The sequence below is a fragment of the Juglans regia genome, chromosome 4, assembly GCF_001411555.2.
Source record: "Juglans regia cultivar Chandler chromosome 4, Walnut 2.0, whole genome shotgun sequence".
In the NCBI taxonomy this organism is placed as follows: Eukaryota; Viridiplantae; Streptophyta; class Magnoliopsida; order Fagales; family Juglandaceae; genus Juglans; species Juglans regia.
In genome coordinates, this window is record NC_049904.1 from 22763957 (window position 1) to 22779233 (window position 15277).

General features: G+C 36.5%; 1 protein-coding gene and 1 pseudogene across 1 annotated transcript; one reads left to right on the plus strand and one right to left on the minus strand.

Moving 5' to 3' along the window:
• Positions 1–203: 203 nt before the first annotated feature.
• On the plus strand, positions 204–11364 carry LOC118348203 (annotated as a pseudogene).
• A 1453-nt stretch (positions 11365–12817) lies between these two features.
• Positions 12818–14602, minus strand: LOC118348204 (disease resistance protein RGA2-like). Its single transcript, XM_035689231.1, has one exon. The coding sequence runs from the start codon at positions 14600–14602 to the stop codon at positions 12818–12820; it is 1785 nt and encodes a 594-aa protein (XP_035545124.1).
• Positions 14603–15277: the final 675 nt, after the last annotated feature.

Here is a 15277-nt window from a genome sequence, read left to right on the forward strand (position 1 = left end):
TGCGGTGGATCAAGGGGAGGCTATAGGCCTCGGGTCATGTGGAGGAGGAAGGGGGAGATCGCGACAGTGCTTGGCGACCATGGGTGGTCGTGTACGACGGCGCACGATGGTGAACGGGTAAGGAACCCGTGTGATAACCCGTTTCGGAAAGAGAGGGAGAAAGCTGCCTTGAAGGGTTGGGTTCAGTGGGGCTGTCGCCGGTGATGGCTGGAGGTGCGCTGGTGGCCAGCGGCGGGGCTGCAACGGCGGCGTTAGGCGGTGCGAAGTGAGGAAACCGAGAGGAGAGAGTTGCTTGCGTGGGGGAAGGGGAAGCTGCCGCGCGGGACAACGACGATGGGGGATGCCGGTGGTGGTGGAGGTGAGAGCTGTCGACGCACGGCGGCGCCAGGCTGTGGGATGGAGCATCGGGCGAGAGAGACGCAGCGTACTATTTACGCTTGAGGGAGAGGGAGGAGAGAGAGAGAGCTGGGGAAAAGTGAGGGAGAAAGGGAGGGGTCTGGGTATTTAACCCAGTCCCTTCATCTGGGATCCACGTAACGATCTAACGATGGATTTCAAATACTGATTTGAAAATGCGTAAAATATTAACTTAATTAAAAACGCTTAGAGGAATTAAGGTAGAATATTATTTTAAACTAACTTTAGTTTATAAAATATTATTCCTTCATCATTAATAAAATGATGAAGTCTCACTTAACATATTAAAGAGAATACAACTATTTAATTAATAAAAGCTTTCAACATAATCTAAACTACATAATATCTTAAATAGTTGAAATCATTTTAATAATGATCTTAAAATGATTTCTAACAATTATAATATTTTTAGAGCTCTTCAAGAATATTACAATTGTCGTATTTAAAATCAAGTTTAGTTCAATAATACTGGAAATACTCTTTATAATATTTCCAGCACATTTAAAATACTGGGCGTGCCCTAGAAGTCGCACGACATCTTTTGAAGCACGTTATTGTGGTTTGGCACGCATGACGAGTCTCGCAATCGCTGGATAGAAAGGGTAGATAAATCACATAATTTCTGCCCTCAGGATTTGCTTATGTCATAAAGAAGGAACGTACGTTAGAAAGAGAGAAGTGAACAATTTAATTTTGGAAACTGCGTTTTATATGGAGTGAATATGTTATCTATCTAAAGAAATCCTCGAATATATTTTTTGTACAATTTATTTATTACTGTTAATTGTTTTGTTATAGATCTTTTGTATCTATGAAAGAGTCCCCCAACACATCTTCTATCTTTTGCAAACAGAACTTCGAGAGTTCATCAATTCTTTTCGTTAGATTTGGCAGTAATGTTGAAAAGAAAAATCAAAACTTTTCTGTTCCTTACTCTATAGATGGCTTTGCATCTAAATTTTATCTCGGAAATTTTAATTAATTAATGTTGACTCATTATTCCATTTATATACTTTGTCTGCTTTATTGATCCAACGACCAAAATTCCATATACAAGGGAGTTTTGATGGATAATGATTATTTTCTTATCAAAAGTTTTTTTCTTTTTTTCTTTTTTGGGGTTTGTGGATTATGTCAATCCGGAAAACTTGTTGAATGTCACAAGATGGAGCTATTTTATTTGAACATTAGTTTATTCCATAAGTATATATAAACTGGACCATATATTATTATTTTCCCCCTTCTTCCTGCTCTTTGTGTAGGTATGCTGTTGTTTTTGGCGCTTTTGTTGCACGGATGGCATGTTTGGTTGGAATTGACTTCAGTGCAAAACTTATGGCTTCTCTTGCTCTATGGTTTGAGGTGATCAAACTGTCATTATTGCTAGTTGTTCCCTACAAAATTCTTTGACTACTTATAAAAAAAATTAGAAAAATATACTGTGAAAAATTATGTTTTTTTACCCAGGATGAATACCACAAGGAAGACACTCTTTCTTTGCGAAATCTCTCTCTTCTGCTATCCTATTTGTACATATTTGGAGTTTGCTCAAGGTAAATAACTTATGTTAACTTGGACTCTTTGTAAAATTATCACGGCAAGAGGTGAAAAAAAAAAATCAGTACATGTGAAGATACATGCTTCAATTTGAAGGCAGAGTTAATCCTATGATGAATACATGCACAGATGTGATGTACATACTGTAAATATCAGTTCCTTTACATTCAAATTTGTTGTAAGAGATGAGGCTATACATTCTATGATAGCTCCGAAATTGCTTCAACTCCGTTCAAAAGAAAAGAGTGTATTGGGACATTGTGTTTTTGTTGAAATGAAAGCAATTTTCTTTATGATATTATGGCGTGATTTGTCCATGTTTTGGGCATATATCCAGCATCAGGAATGTGATACCCCATATGATAAGGATAAGGGTAGGTGGTGTATGGAATCTCGCATTGCTTGGGAAGAAGAAGTTATTGCTCTTTATAATGTTCCAATAGGGCTCCAATTGTATCATTGACTAGTCCTTTTGGAGTATAGGCCATGTGATTTGGGCGTTTCATTGGGGTGTTACAAGGAACAACATGAGTGACTGAATCCCTAACTTGAGCTATCTAAATTGCAGTAGTTGCTTGATGAGTGATGTGTCCTTGTGCAGAAGTTTCATTGTTTGTTTCAGTTAGTGTGCCTTAAATTTTTGTACAGTATGTAGCAATCCTTTCTAATAGCTGTATTTCTGACGATTCATTTCAGTGAGTTGATTATATGGCTTTTTGATAATGCTGAGCAAGCGATTAACAGAGATAGATGTCTCAACCATCTTGACAACTTTGCAATGTAAGCCCCTTTAAACTTTTGATATTTGGTCTTTGTATATGTGGATTTTTTGGCTTTTATACCTTGTTATCAGAATTCTATCACCTTTAAACTTCAAGGGGGTCCATTTTTAGTAAGTCTTGCATATCAAGCACTTTATATTGTGTTTTTTTGCTTAAAATCGGCATCATGTATATTTCCAAACCAGTTATTTGTTTGCAAATGGGATCCATTTTTTGGCAAGTGCTTGCATGTCACACATTTTATATAATATCGATTTTGTGCTTAAAATCAACATCATGATATATATCCAATAACCAGGTATTATTGTTTGCTTTGTTTTGTCTGCATGCTCTAGTGTTTGCATTCTATATTTTATGATAGCATGAAGTTATTGTTCTATCTTTTGTAATTGCGTGATGGCATCAGCAACTCGTCTGATTTGAACTACTATTAACTGCACAGGCTGTGGAATGAAAATAAGGAGTGATGATCCTTCTGCAATGAAAATTTTTATTCTCAGTATTCAGAATAGGGTGAATGAGTTGAAAGCTTCTTCTAGAGTTGGCCAACAAAATATAAATAGCAAGAGAGCAAGTTTATTAAACGTTTTAGCATTATTATGAATTCTTCTCCTTTTGTTTTTGTTTCATAATTGCAGAGATTGTAATTGGTGATGCTTGCAGATGGAATTCATGCTTGAAACCATATGTGACATCAAGAACAACAATAAAAGGCCTGAAGAGGATCCCGCTCATCACACCCGGATAAAGAAATGGCTCAAAAGGTCTTTCTAGTTAATAGTTTCATTCTTTTAACATTTAGTTCAGCATATTTTTCTAGAATGTTTTATTACTCTTTGTTATTTTTGTAATGGGACTTGGGAGGATAGGTTTTGGTTTGAGGAGGCTTGACTTTTAACTTTTAAGGGGCTGCCACTGGTGTCGCAGTGGGAGATTCTCTGAGATCAAATCATAGATCCAATTACAATGTTAAGACTGTAAAGAGTCCAAATAGTACCTGTTAATTTTCTTGAAATGATAAATATTATTCCTAGTAATAGCAAGTTGCAGTAAAAAAGCACAATAAGGGGTGCATCCTATTTATTACTCATTTTAAGATAGATTGTTTTTAAGAGAAGCACCCAAGTAATATACATTCTAGTTTCAAGACAACAGTGAACATGTTTTGGTTCATACATTGACTATAATAGCTTGGTACCGAAACCTTATAAATGATTATGAACTTCATTGTGTACATAATTTGGGGGAAAAAAAAATGTGTTGGGATCTACCAAACAAATTGCGGTGGGTTCTCCTTTTGATTCATGGAATGCTATATGGTAAGATGGGAGTTTGTATGCGTTGGGTATTTTGAAATCTTTTGTTTTTCCTCTACTTAAATACCCATATTATCATAAAATTTCTTTGCGCTAATGGTGTCATTTTGTCTCAATTTAGCTAGGAGTTTTAATTTATAATTCTTTCTTTTTTTTTGTTTCTTGTACTTTGCTTCTTTTTTTTTTTTGCTTCTGATTAATATTTAACATTGACCACTTTGTCATTACATTAGTCATAGCTGGCATGTTTTACTTGGTACATAAAAATGTTTTTGCTCCTTCCCCATGATTTTTGTCTCTCCTTAAAATCCATGAGGTCGCTCTCTCGAAACTTCTTTTTGGCACGCCAATGTAAAATTGTGAGTTATATGGTCTCATCTCGAAGAGTACCTCTTCCTGACAAAAAAAAAAAAGAACTTCTCTCCCGGTGCCAATAACCACACCCGGTGCCAATAAAAAAAAAAATCAAAGTTGTAAAAATTAGTTGTAAATGGGTTGTTAGTGTATCATTACTCAACCCTTAGGGGTTAGCTCAAGTGGTACGAACCTTGGTCGTGGTGGTATGCTTCCTCCAAGTCTGAGGTTTGAACCCTTGGGTTCAAACAATTTCTAGGGGCCATCGAATAGAATTCTAATTGCCCGGGGTGCACTTGCAGTAAACTCCTCATCAAGAGTCTGTGCACCCCTGAGATTAGTTGGGGCCTTGTTCCCGGATGGCCAGTACCAAAAAGAAGTGTATCATTACTCTAGGCGTGAAAGTATGACTAGGAATAGGGATAGCTCATGGAAACTCAAGATAATCTAAATTTATTTTAACATTTTGCTTTTCGAAATAATGAGTGTCAGATTTTATTTAGGAAGACAATTCAATTTTTCATTATCTTTTTGTATGACATTGAGTCCTTGGTTACTCTTTATTTTCAGTTAGGGGTAGAAGATGTTTTAATTAGAAGGCTCAAATTGAGCAAGCTTGTTGATCCTGAGAAGAAGGGCCAATGGTGGTTGTCTGGTGACATGGCTTCCACAGTGGACAATGTTAAAGAAGTTGCCAGCAATATAGACAAAGAGATTCTTGAAGCCCAAAAAATGCTGCAGCTTGCTGCTGCACAGAGGATGAACACAGATGCCAGAAGGGCGATCTTTTGTATAGTAATGAGTGGGTTGGACTACATTGATACATTTGAGAAGCTTCTAAGGTTGGATTTACATGGAAAGCAGGTGGGTGCCTTGTGGTTTTCTCCTTATTTTGACTACTGTATTTAATTTTCTGATTATTAATTTTCACATATATTCACAGGACAGAGAGATCATGCGTGTTCTTGTAGAATGCTGTTTACTGGAGAAAGTATTTAATGAGTATTACACTGTTCTCGCTTCCAAGTTGTGTGAGCATGACAAAAACCACAAGTTCACTTTACAGGTGTTCTCTCTCCTTTTTTTATTTATTTTTTTATTTTGGTGACTTTAGAATTAGATTTTTGGTAAAGCATGGCCAGAAATTTTGTTTTTTAAATTCAAACACATGGTTTGTCATGTAAATTCACATGTTCCATACCTTAGGTATGCTTTCTTTCTGATAATTAATTGAGAAATATTATATCAGCTGATTTTGACAATTACATAATCTTGTGAAAATATCAGGGCCATTCATTTGACCTTTTGTTTTTTCTTATTTTTGTTTCGTTGTTAAATCACAGTTTGTTATAAATTTTGCTAGCTTCTAAAGACTACCATTGTTTTTATTCAGTGATTTTATTTGAGTAATATTTCTTGGGAGACTTTGCCTGGTTGTGGCATCAACCCTGGAATTTGAGTTTGAACTAGGTGTGAATTGGAGATTGCTGGCCAAATAGCTTCTGGCTACTTGTAGAGATGATGAGATACTGCAGAATTTTTGGTTGTGGTTATAGCATGTCTAAGTGATTTTTGGTCCTTGCTTTAAGTGACAATCATCTTATAGATACTGCAGGGCAAGTTTTATGAATCAATTTGGTTTTATTGCATCTGAATCTGGCTTCAACTTTTATCACACACACATGGAGAGTGGCTTAGTGGATATTTGGATATTATTTGTTTGAATTTCAGTTAATTTGTTAATTTTAGTTGAATAACGAGTAGATAGATGTCAATACCATTCTCTTCCATTAGGACTTCTACATTACTCTGATTTATTGCATACATCATCGAAGTAAATGATGTAGCTGGAATTGTTATTTCTAAATCACAAGAAAACCTTGCATTTTAAAACAGTGATGTTATTGGCCTTCCTTTTAGTGTTGATATGTGGGGTACAGCAAACTAGACACTAAGTTGGTTCTTTTCTTAGAGGACTTTGGAGGAACATCGACTAAGGTTTCCTTATTTCTCTTTATAAGTTGGTTCTTTTCTTGCTGCAAACCATTCATGGAATCAATATCCAAGTTCATAATTTCCATATTAGCTTTTCTCTTTTTAAGAGCTACCAAGTCAGATCTCTCTCTTTCAGTCTTAATTTCCAAATCAAGTTTTCTCTTCTTAAGAAGTAGTAACTCAGATCTTTCATTCTCATATTTCAATTGCGATTCTCTTCTCTCCATCATAGAAGTCCTCCTATCATCTTTCATTTGGTTTAAGGCCTCATTAATTACTATATTTTGTCTTTCGTTATACTTTCTTTCTTTTTCTCTTGCTTTTTCAACCTTCTTGCCCATAGGTCTCTCACAATCGATGGACACATTTTCCATGTCTTCCCCTAAAGGTATTGAGTTTGGAGTAATACCTGAACTTGTCCCATTTTTTTTTCTTTTTATGAGGTCCATGTGTGTTTGCCATTTCGGTTGGTGCCTCAATAAATTCCAACAATGATCCATGTTAAAGTTAAGTTTTTGGTTCTCTTTGTACAAGATTTTTGCCTTATCAATCTACAAAATAGTGGAACAAGATACAACTAAAAACATTGCAAATACGTAATAATTAGAACCACAAAACATAAGAAAAAACATTATACCTTGTCTTGCTTGGTTGCACTGCTTGGATACATTCCTTCAACTTGGGCCAAGCTACCACTGAATTTATTGGCGCATTTTTGAATGATTGACCACCGATTGGTCAAGGAGGGTATAGACCGGTCTTGACAATTAGGTTTTTTAAATGTGTGGTAGTAGTCATAAATTCTACTCCACATTTGTGTAGATGATTGATCAGTCTCCCGTATGGAGTCTATACTAATGTTAAGCCAAGTTGAAACGAGGAGAATATCTTCCTCTATGGTAAATGATACACCACGCTGTGATTTTTATTTCCTTTTTTCCTGTTGGGGTTGTGTCGCTTGGACATCAACACTTGCACTGCCCATAGGGGGGTTGTTAATATGACCTTCACCACTTTCCAACAGTGTGGTGAAGAAGGGATCCTCATCAATTAAACAGTTTATCCTTCAACAAAATATTGAAGGATAAAATGTTACTAAAACTACCTCAATAGACGAAGTATGTATGCAACATGAAAAAACAAAATACATAGAAAAAACTATATATGTATGCAGTGCACATGGGAAAAACAAATATGTCTAAAGGCATACATACCTGTTGACTTAATGGTTTGATAAATATACAATCCAAATCAAGAAAAAGGGCAGAGACCATAAGCACTGTTTTAAGCAAAATCAATCTTTTAAGCAAAACCACAAGTCTACAAGTGAATATGTATTTCAAACCCACAAGTCTACAAGCAAAACCACATGTCTACAACCAAAATAATGCATTTCAATTTTTGAGATTTTGAAAATAAACCCAGTATCATAATTGATGCTCCTCTTATCTTCCTTTTTAATGTGGATATGTATTCTATTGAAAAGGAGACAGATTTTTATGAGCAAACTTAATCTTTGGGTAGATACAAGATAAAAAAGAGACCTAACTATTCACGAGCTTGAGATTACCAAACTGAGATGAAAAAAGAGACCTAAGATAAAAAAGACAGATTACCAAACTGACTCACTTCTGCATGACAACTTGAGATTTTTGTCCTGTTCATGAGATATTCTTTGGTAGAATATATGTTCATGCAATATCAATTGATACCTTTCTATTAATATTGCATTTCAGAAGATATATTCTACTTTCAATTTCAATGATTGGAGAATGGCACAAGTGCCGTGTTAGAATCTGTCATGTTTGAACTCAACCTGGTATTATACAGAGTAGTTTTCTTCATTTTGGCAATACCATAAGCAAATCATACCAATCATACCAATCTCGGTTCAATATAAGGAAAAATCACACAAAAAATCCTAAAAAAAATTCTAATCAGGGGAAATCACACATTCCATATGAGGGGAAATCACACAAAACAATTTGTGAAATCAAAACAAGTGGCTTGCACGAAATTATGTCGAAGAGAAGAGAGAGGAAGGGGGAAGACAGTGTAGCAGAAATGGGTTTGTCGAAGAGAAGAGAGCAAAGAGAGCAAGAGAGAGACTATTCTTCGGTAAATCTGGCTTGTCGAAGAGAAGAGAGCAGAGAGAGCAAGAGAGAAGAAGGAATTATACCAATCGTAGAGGGGAATGGGTTTGTCGAAGAGAAGAGAGCGAGAGAGCGAGAGAGAGGATGGAGGGTGACTTTTCGAGAGAGATGAGTCGTTCAGATAGAGAGAGAAAATATTATTTTTAATGTTTGAAGACTAAAATAGTGCTTCTTCAAATTTAAAGAAGCACTGTTTATAGTTCTGGATAAAAATGAAGATAGATACACCAATGTAGACGATTTTATAGATATATTCTTCAAATTTAAAAATAAAGATGAAGATAAAGAAGCCACTGCCAGTGCTCTAAGTTGTTAAAAACCCATTCTTCAAAGTGTCATTTTATGCATGTCTCTTTCTCTCTCTCTCACACACACACGGAAATCTCAGGTGATTCTCATAGGAGATAGTCTCTTCATCTGTCTTTTCTAACTGTTAGTTTCTTGACACTAGTACTTCAAATTGGGTTATCCAAAATTCATCTTATGTATGTAAGTTTCGTTGGTGGATTGCATACGGTATTGGTTTTTTTATCAGTCTTTGTTGAGGCAAAGCTTCTTGCGTTTGGGATAGAGGATGGGATAACGGTCGTTTGTCGAAGTAGTGGTGGATGCCGTTCAATGTCACTAGGAAGGATGAGTGTTGCATACTAAATTTCCTTGGTGGAGACTGTCTTAGGTAGAGGGAAGAAGGGGGGTTGCGAAATCTCTTTGGGTGGGAAACACTGCTTGTGCTACGATGTTCCAATACCTCCAGTCGATTTCTGGCCTTGAAGAGTATGGGGGAAGAAGCCAGAATGGTATGTTGATCATTCCAGCTTGGAAGGCATTGAAGTCTTTTTATCATGGAGCTTTGAATGGTTGAAAATCTCTTCCAGAAGTTTATTGGCCACAGAAACTACAAAATGCATGTATGCAGGTTTGTAGTGAAGACTGGTAGAGCAGGGGAAATATTGGTGAAAGCTCCTAAGAATGGGAATGTTAAGATGGGAAGAGTGTTGTATGTGAAGGCGGCTAAAGGCTGCTGACTGTTGCTATCTCTAACAAGTGCAATCTGGGCAACTCGAGAACTTTGTTGGTATAGCATGCAAGCAACAAAATAGGAATATTTCTAATTACCAGCTACAAAGGCTATTGTAGAGATCCCTGCGATATGCCTGAGGAGGACATGGTGCCAGAAAGTGCAAAGGGCAATATTGTGAACACCTTGGTTTCAGTGAGAAGACAACTGGCTCTTTTAAATGAAAAAGGTGCAGTGTGCTTTAGACAAGATGGATATGGGTTTGAAGCTTAACGAGCTAAATCTAAATGCAGGCCTGCTTACTCAAATTAATCAAGAAAGAAATACCCAGCTCACATTGTTTAAAAAGAAAGTCCTTAATGAGTAATGTAATCCATGGGCTAGTAAACCACAGGCTTCGGCTTGGGGGATTAAGTTTCACAATTATAATAAGTTGGGTCATCGGGCTTCTCAGTGGGATCCATGACTAATGAAGCGCTTGTTTTGTCTCATCTTTTGTGATGCCTATCTAGTTTATCTCTGTTGCATTGCGTTGTCAGTTTTTGTGCTTTGAAGTTGTGTTGGGGTTGAGAATTAATTTGTACAAATCAAGATTAGTTCCAATTGTAGCGGATGATATCGAAGGATTGGCTTGTATCTTGGGATGGTCTTCTCTACCAATGAAGTACTTGAGTTTCGTTGGGAGCTCCCTAGAAGGCAAAATTTATCTGGGATGACACTTTTGGGAAATGGAGTGTCAAGTTGGCTAGGTGGAGCAGATTTGATTTATCCAAGGGTGGGCGGGGATCAATTTAGAGTATGTTTTCTGATTTGCTAAATTTGCTATTTCTCATACCAGTTAGTTTTGTCCATCGTTTTGAGAAACTTCAGTAGGATTTCATGTGGGAGGAGTTGGGATGAATTCTAGTACTGCCTTGTCAAGTGGTCAAGGATTTGTACTTGTCTTTCTTCAGGTCTTTTGGCGGGTTACAAAGTTTTCATCGTACAACAAAGCTCTTTTTGAGTGGGCCATCCAGGAACGTTGGGGGATTTTCATTGTTGGCTTTGATTTGAAGTGAAGGATGGGTCTAAGATCGGATTTTGGCACAATATATGGTGTGGAGACCAGCCCTTGAAGATAGTTTTCCTGGCATGGTATGGTATCTTTTGTTGTAAAGAGGTGCCGGTAGCAGAAATTTTGCAGTTTTCTGCAAATATGGAGTATTACCTTTATTAGAGCAGCACTAGATTGGGAAGTAAATCTGATCTTTTCTCTCTTTGAGTGTACTATGTAGAGTAGAGGTGGAGTGGGTAAGATTTGTTGGAGGAATGTAGTGCCCTTTCTATGTTCTTTTTCCTAAAATAATTTTTTTAATCTTGCTTTTACCTGCTGTAATATATTTCTCAGTTTTGCCTTTGGGACCACTTCAAAGAGCTGGAGTCGATGCAGCATACTAGGTCATTGCACCTAGCAAAATTTGCAGCAGAGATGCTTGCTTCTTTCACCCTCTCCCTAGCAATTTTGAAGTCTGTAGAATTGGGTGATATCAGGTAGCTCACCCCAAGACGGATTATGCACTTTCGATTGCTATTTGAGGCCCTTTTTGAGTATCATGATAAAGCTCATATGGAACATATTCACCCGTGTAGCTGTCACCCCCGAGCTCGAAAGTCTTAGACATGGCATTGAGTTTTTCATCAAGGAGTAAGTTGTGAAAACCAATAAAGCCATCACAGAAAAATTTAGGGCTGTAAAGAGAGCCCTTAATAATGCTGAAGGAATCCTCATGTGAGTCTCCATTCTCACCTTACCAATTTTGTAGGGTTTTTTTTTTTTAATAATAATAATAAAAAAAAGTCGAGGTCACCTATCCAATAATGACCATTTCCCAATTTTATTAAAAAAATCTTCACTTATAGCGGAGGAATACCATGGTAACAATAAACCAATTTTGTAGGTTAGAGTATACTACATTCTAATTTTATCACCACAGCAAATTTTTGAATATACCGACCTTTTTGTGTACGACAATTGAATTATTTAGAAGGATAGGAGTATTATGCAAATGGTTTTTTTTTCCTTTTTCTTTGGCAAAGCATGGTATATAAAATTTTTTGTATTTACTCCATTCTCAAAGATGCTTATGCTCATTCTCATATGTTGAGTGAGCTCTCCAGTTACCACCCAATTGAATCTTGTGTGTCAAATTTAATATTATACTCTGATAAACTTTAATGATGACGTGTGTAATGGTTGTAATGGTGTGATTACACTGATTCCAGGGAGGGATTGTGCATTAGGTTAAGACCCATTTCTCACTAACGAAAAAAATAACTGATTTTGTTAGATATCTTCTCTCTTTTCTAATTTGGTGCGAAGCCACAATGAAAAAGGGGGGAAAAATAACAAAAAGCCATTATAGCGGAATTACCCAGAACGGTTTGAACCCATGCATATTACAACAATTAGGGTCTGAGAAATCACACTCTCTATTGCAGGGCCGAGGCTCCTTGCTCTTTCGAATTCCATTTTGTATTTCTCTCAACTCTTTTTAATAATAAAGTAGAATAAAGCAAGGGTATCCCAGCAAAAAACATACAAAAGAGGAGGAAAAGAAAACAAGATGAAAAACAACAAAAGCTGCCCAACCCACGCTACTCTCTATCCCTCCTCATCCTCTTCCTCTCATCATGTGAGTCTCTCTCTCCTCTCTGAATGAGACTTATCATGATGTTTACGAATGTCAAGGGATGAGGCATCGCGTAAGTAGGCTAATAAAACAGGTCGGAACTTAAGAATACAAATATCTTCTGTTAAAATGAAAACTAAGTTGGATATGAGTTATCATGTCTACATCCTAGAACAATAAGTTAGAACGTTGACTCAGCCACGTCAAATTTCTGGATGATAGCCACAAGCATTTGGATGTTGACACTAAATAGGTTGTGTGTTGCAAAAATGTAATACTCGTGGTTGTAGTGGGATTTAAGGGGTTTAAAAGGTAGTTTTAGAATATGAAATGAGAATTATTGACATTTATAAAATGTTTCTTTTCCTTCCCAGGGTAAAAGATCTTAAAATTAAAACTAGGTATATAATTGGTCTGGTCCAATCTGGGAGGGGTCACGGACCGAAAACTTTGGTCTATCATTTTTGCTGGATCAAACCATTAGTTATTGGTCCAGTGGTTTCATTTGGTCAATGAACATTTTTTTTCCTCTTTTCTTTTTTTTTTAACAAAAAAATTAATACAAATGCTTTCGAGTACCAATGGAACTTGGCAAATTCTCAAAATCTGAATAAGGTATAGTTAACAGACGTAAAGACTTGAATCTTGAGATGCATGCTTCAACTGAGGACACGTGTGGTTCGTTTCGGTACATGATGCTCCTCACATTAGTTAACTTGTTTGAGAACTTCGAAACTTGTTGGCTACTAGATGAAATTGACAAATGACGAACTGTCGAGGCCATGTCTTTATTGTCAGAGTCTATTTCCGACCACTCTTCATGGCCAATAGAGAGTACAAGATCATGGACGAGATCATGCATTTTGAAGGAATACATGCCAAAAAGATTTTCTTGAAGATCTAATTGGAAAAAACATATCGACATTAACTCTTTAATGTACAATTCTGCAATATCTTCCAACTCTTGTTTTTTGTTAGGAGACATTTGGATGATTAATCCATGTGCCACCCATTGTTCAATTAAAAGGATATTACTGAAATCATAATCCTTTGGAAAATTAACGCAATAAGCAAAGCATCGCTTCAAATGAATTGGCATTTGATTATAGCTCAATTGCAATGCAGGTAAGATGCCTCCCTCATTTTCTTCCAATTCCCAAATCTCGTTACCTCTCACCAATTCCCACTCGCTTTCATCGACTTTTGAATAAAGTAGACCACCTAAACTCTTCAGGGCCAGTGGAACCCCTTTACACTTTTTCACTATTTCATCTGCAATTGGCAAGAGATTTGGATATAGTTTGTCTTCTCCTTCCTTGAATGCACATTTCACAAACAAAGACAAACTTTCTTCTTTTGATAGACCTTCTACAGAATGTGTATAAACAGGGTCTAAAACGGAAGAAACCCTGTGACTACGTGTCGTTACAACAATGACACTTCCATGCGACCCTCCATTAAGCAAATCTCTCAGTTCAGTCCATTTATTTCTATTTTCATTCCAGACATCATCTAAAACTAGTAGAAACCTTTTATCCTTTAAAAGTTCTCTCAAACTAGTCTGCAATGTATCTTCATTACTTGAATTCTTATCAACTCTACCACCAGCAGATTTAAGGATGTCTTTCACCAATCTTGTAACATTAAAATTCTCAGGTACACAAACCCACATTCTCAACTGAAAATGTTTAACTACGGATTCGTCATTGTAAACAACCTTGGCAAGTGTGGTCTTTCCCATACCTCCTAATCCAACTATGGCAATTATATTAAGATTTCTAGTGGGATTTGGGTGCATCAAACTCTTTTTTATTTCTTCTTTGTCACCATCCCTACTGAATACTGTTGAAGGATCAATAAAGGAATGGGTCTTCTCCCTCCACAGGGGATTGACATGCACCTCTTCATGCCGCTCAGTGAGATTAAACTGAACCTTATCAGCATTAATCTCATCTAACCTCTCTCTAATGTCCTTGATTTTGTGAGCCAGTTTTAAACGGGATGAAAGTGCCATGAATGAACAAAAGAAATGGCATACCTTTGCCATAGCGCTTCCATATGTCGTAATCGCTTGCTTCCTTAAAGCTTCGTACTCAAGTTCATCTACCACATCCTCTGCGACATATAAGATATTTTTAAGCCGTCCAAGCCAGATGCTCAGCATGGGGTTGTTTGCTTGCTTGTCTTCAGCATCCAAGAGCACGATCTTAAGGATAGAAATCGTGCTCTCAAGTTTATGCAGGTCGCTCTGGACACCCCATGCCAAGTAGAGCTCTTGATAAACCAAAGAGCCTAATTTCTTCAAGAGACTACTGGCGAGGCTAGAGGCAAGATCAGCCATGTTTTTCTTCAGGAAGGAAGTGGATAAATTGAAACCGTATTTCTGGCCTCTTGGTTGATATAGTTGACTTAACTTCCAGAAAAACCAAGTGGATAGGAATTATTTTAAGTGGAAAATGATAAAAATAATGACAACTATACTGCAACTAAGAGTAAAAAATTAATATTTTTCGTATGATTTGAGTTATAATTTAAAAAATTAAGGAAGTTAATTTCAACATGACGATCAAAGACAGGCTGTATGTCCTATTGCATTGGTGAATGGAACAGACAAGACAATCACTCTTCCAACTTTTAAAACTAATTAGTTTTTATGGTGGATGTGCAAATATGTAAAGTAATCACTTCATTGTTGATAAACGTGAGATCAATCATTTTTCAGAAATTTAATTTTCTCTTTGAAGATTATAAAGTTTTCTCTTTAATTTTATTTGAATTTGAGCTGTCCAACCCAGATGCTCTGAGCTTGGGATTGCGTGACTGCTTGTATTTGGCATCCAAGAGCACGATCTTAACGGTAGAAATCGTGCGCCCCGGCTTTCCCAGCCCATAGCCAAGCAGAGCACTTGATAAACTTTTAAATATGTTAAAATTAATTTATTTTTAAATATGTTAAAGATTATAAAATTTAAAATTCAGAATTTGAATTTAAAATAAAAATAAATTAATAAAATAA

Excerpts from the sequence above, each read along its gene's own strand:
- LOC118348204 (XM_035689231.1), bottom strand. The coding sequence starts at position 14,602 with ATGGCTGATCTTGCCTCTAGCCTCGCCAGTAGTCTCTTGAAGAAATTA.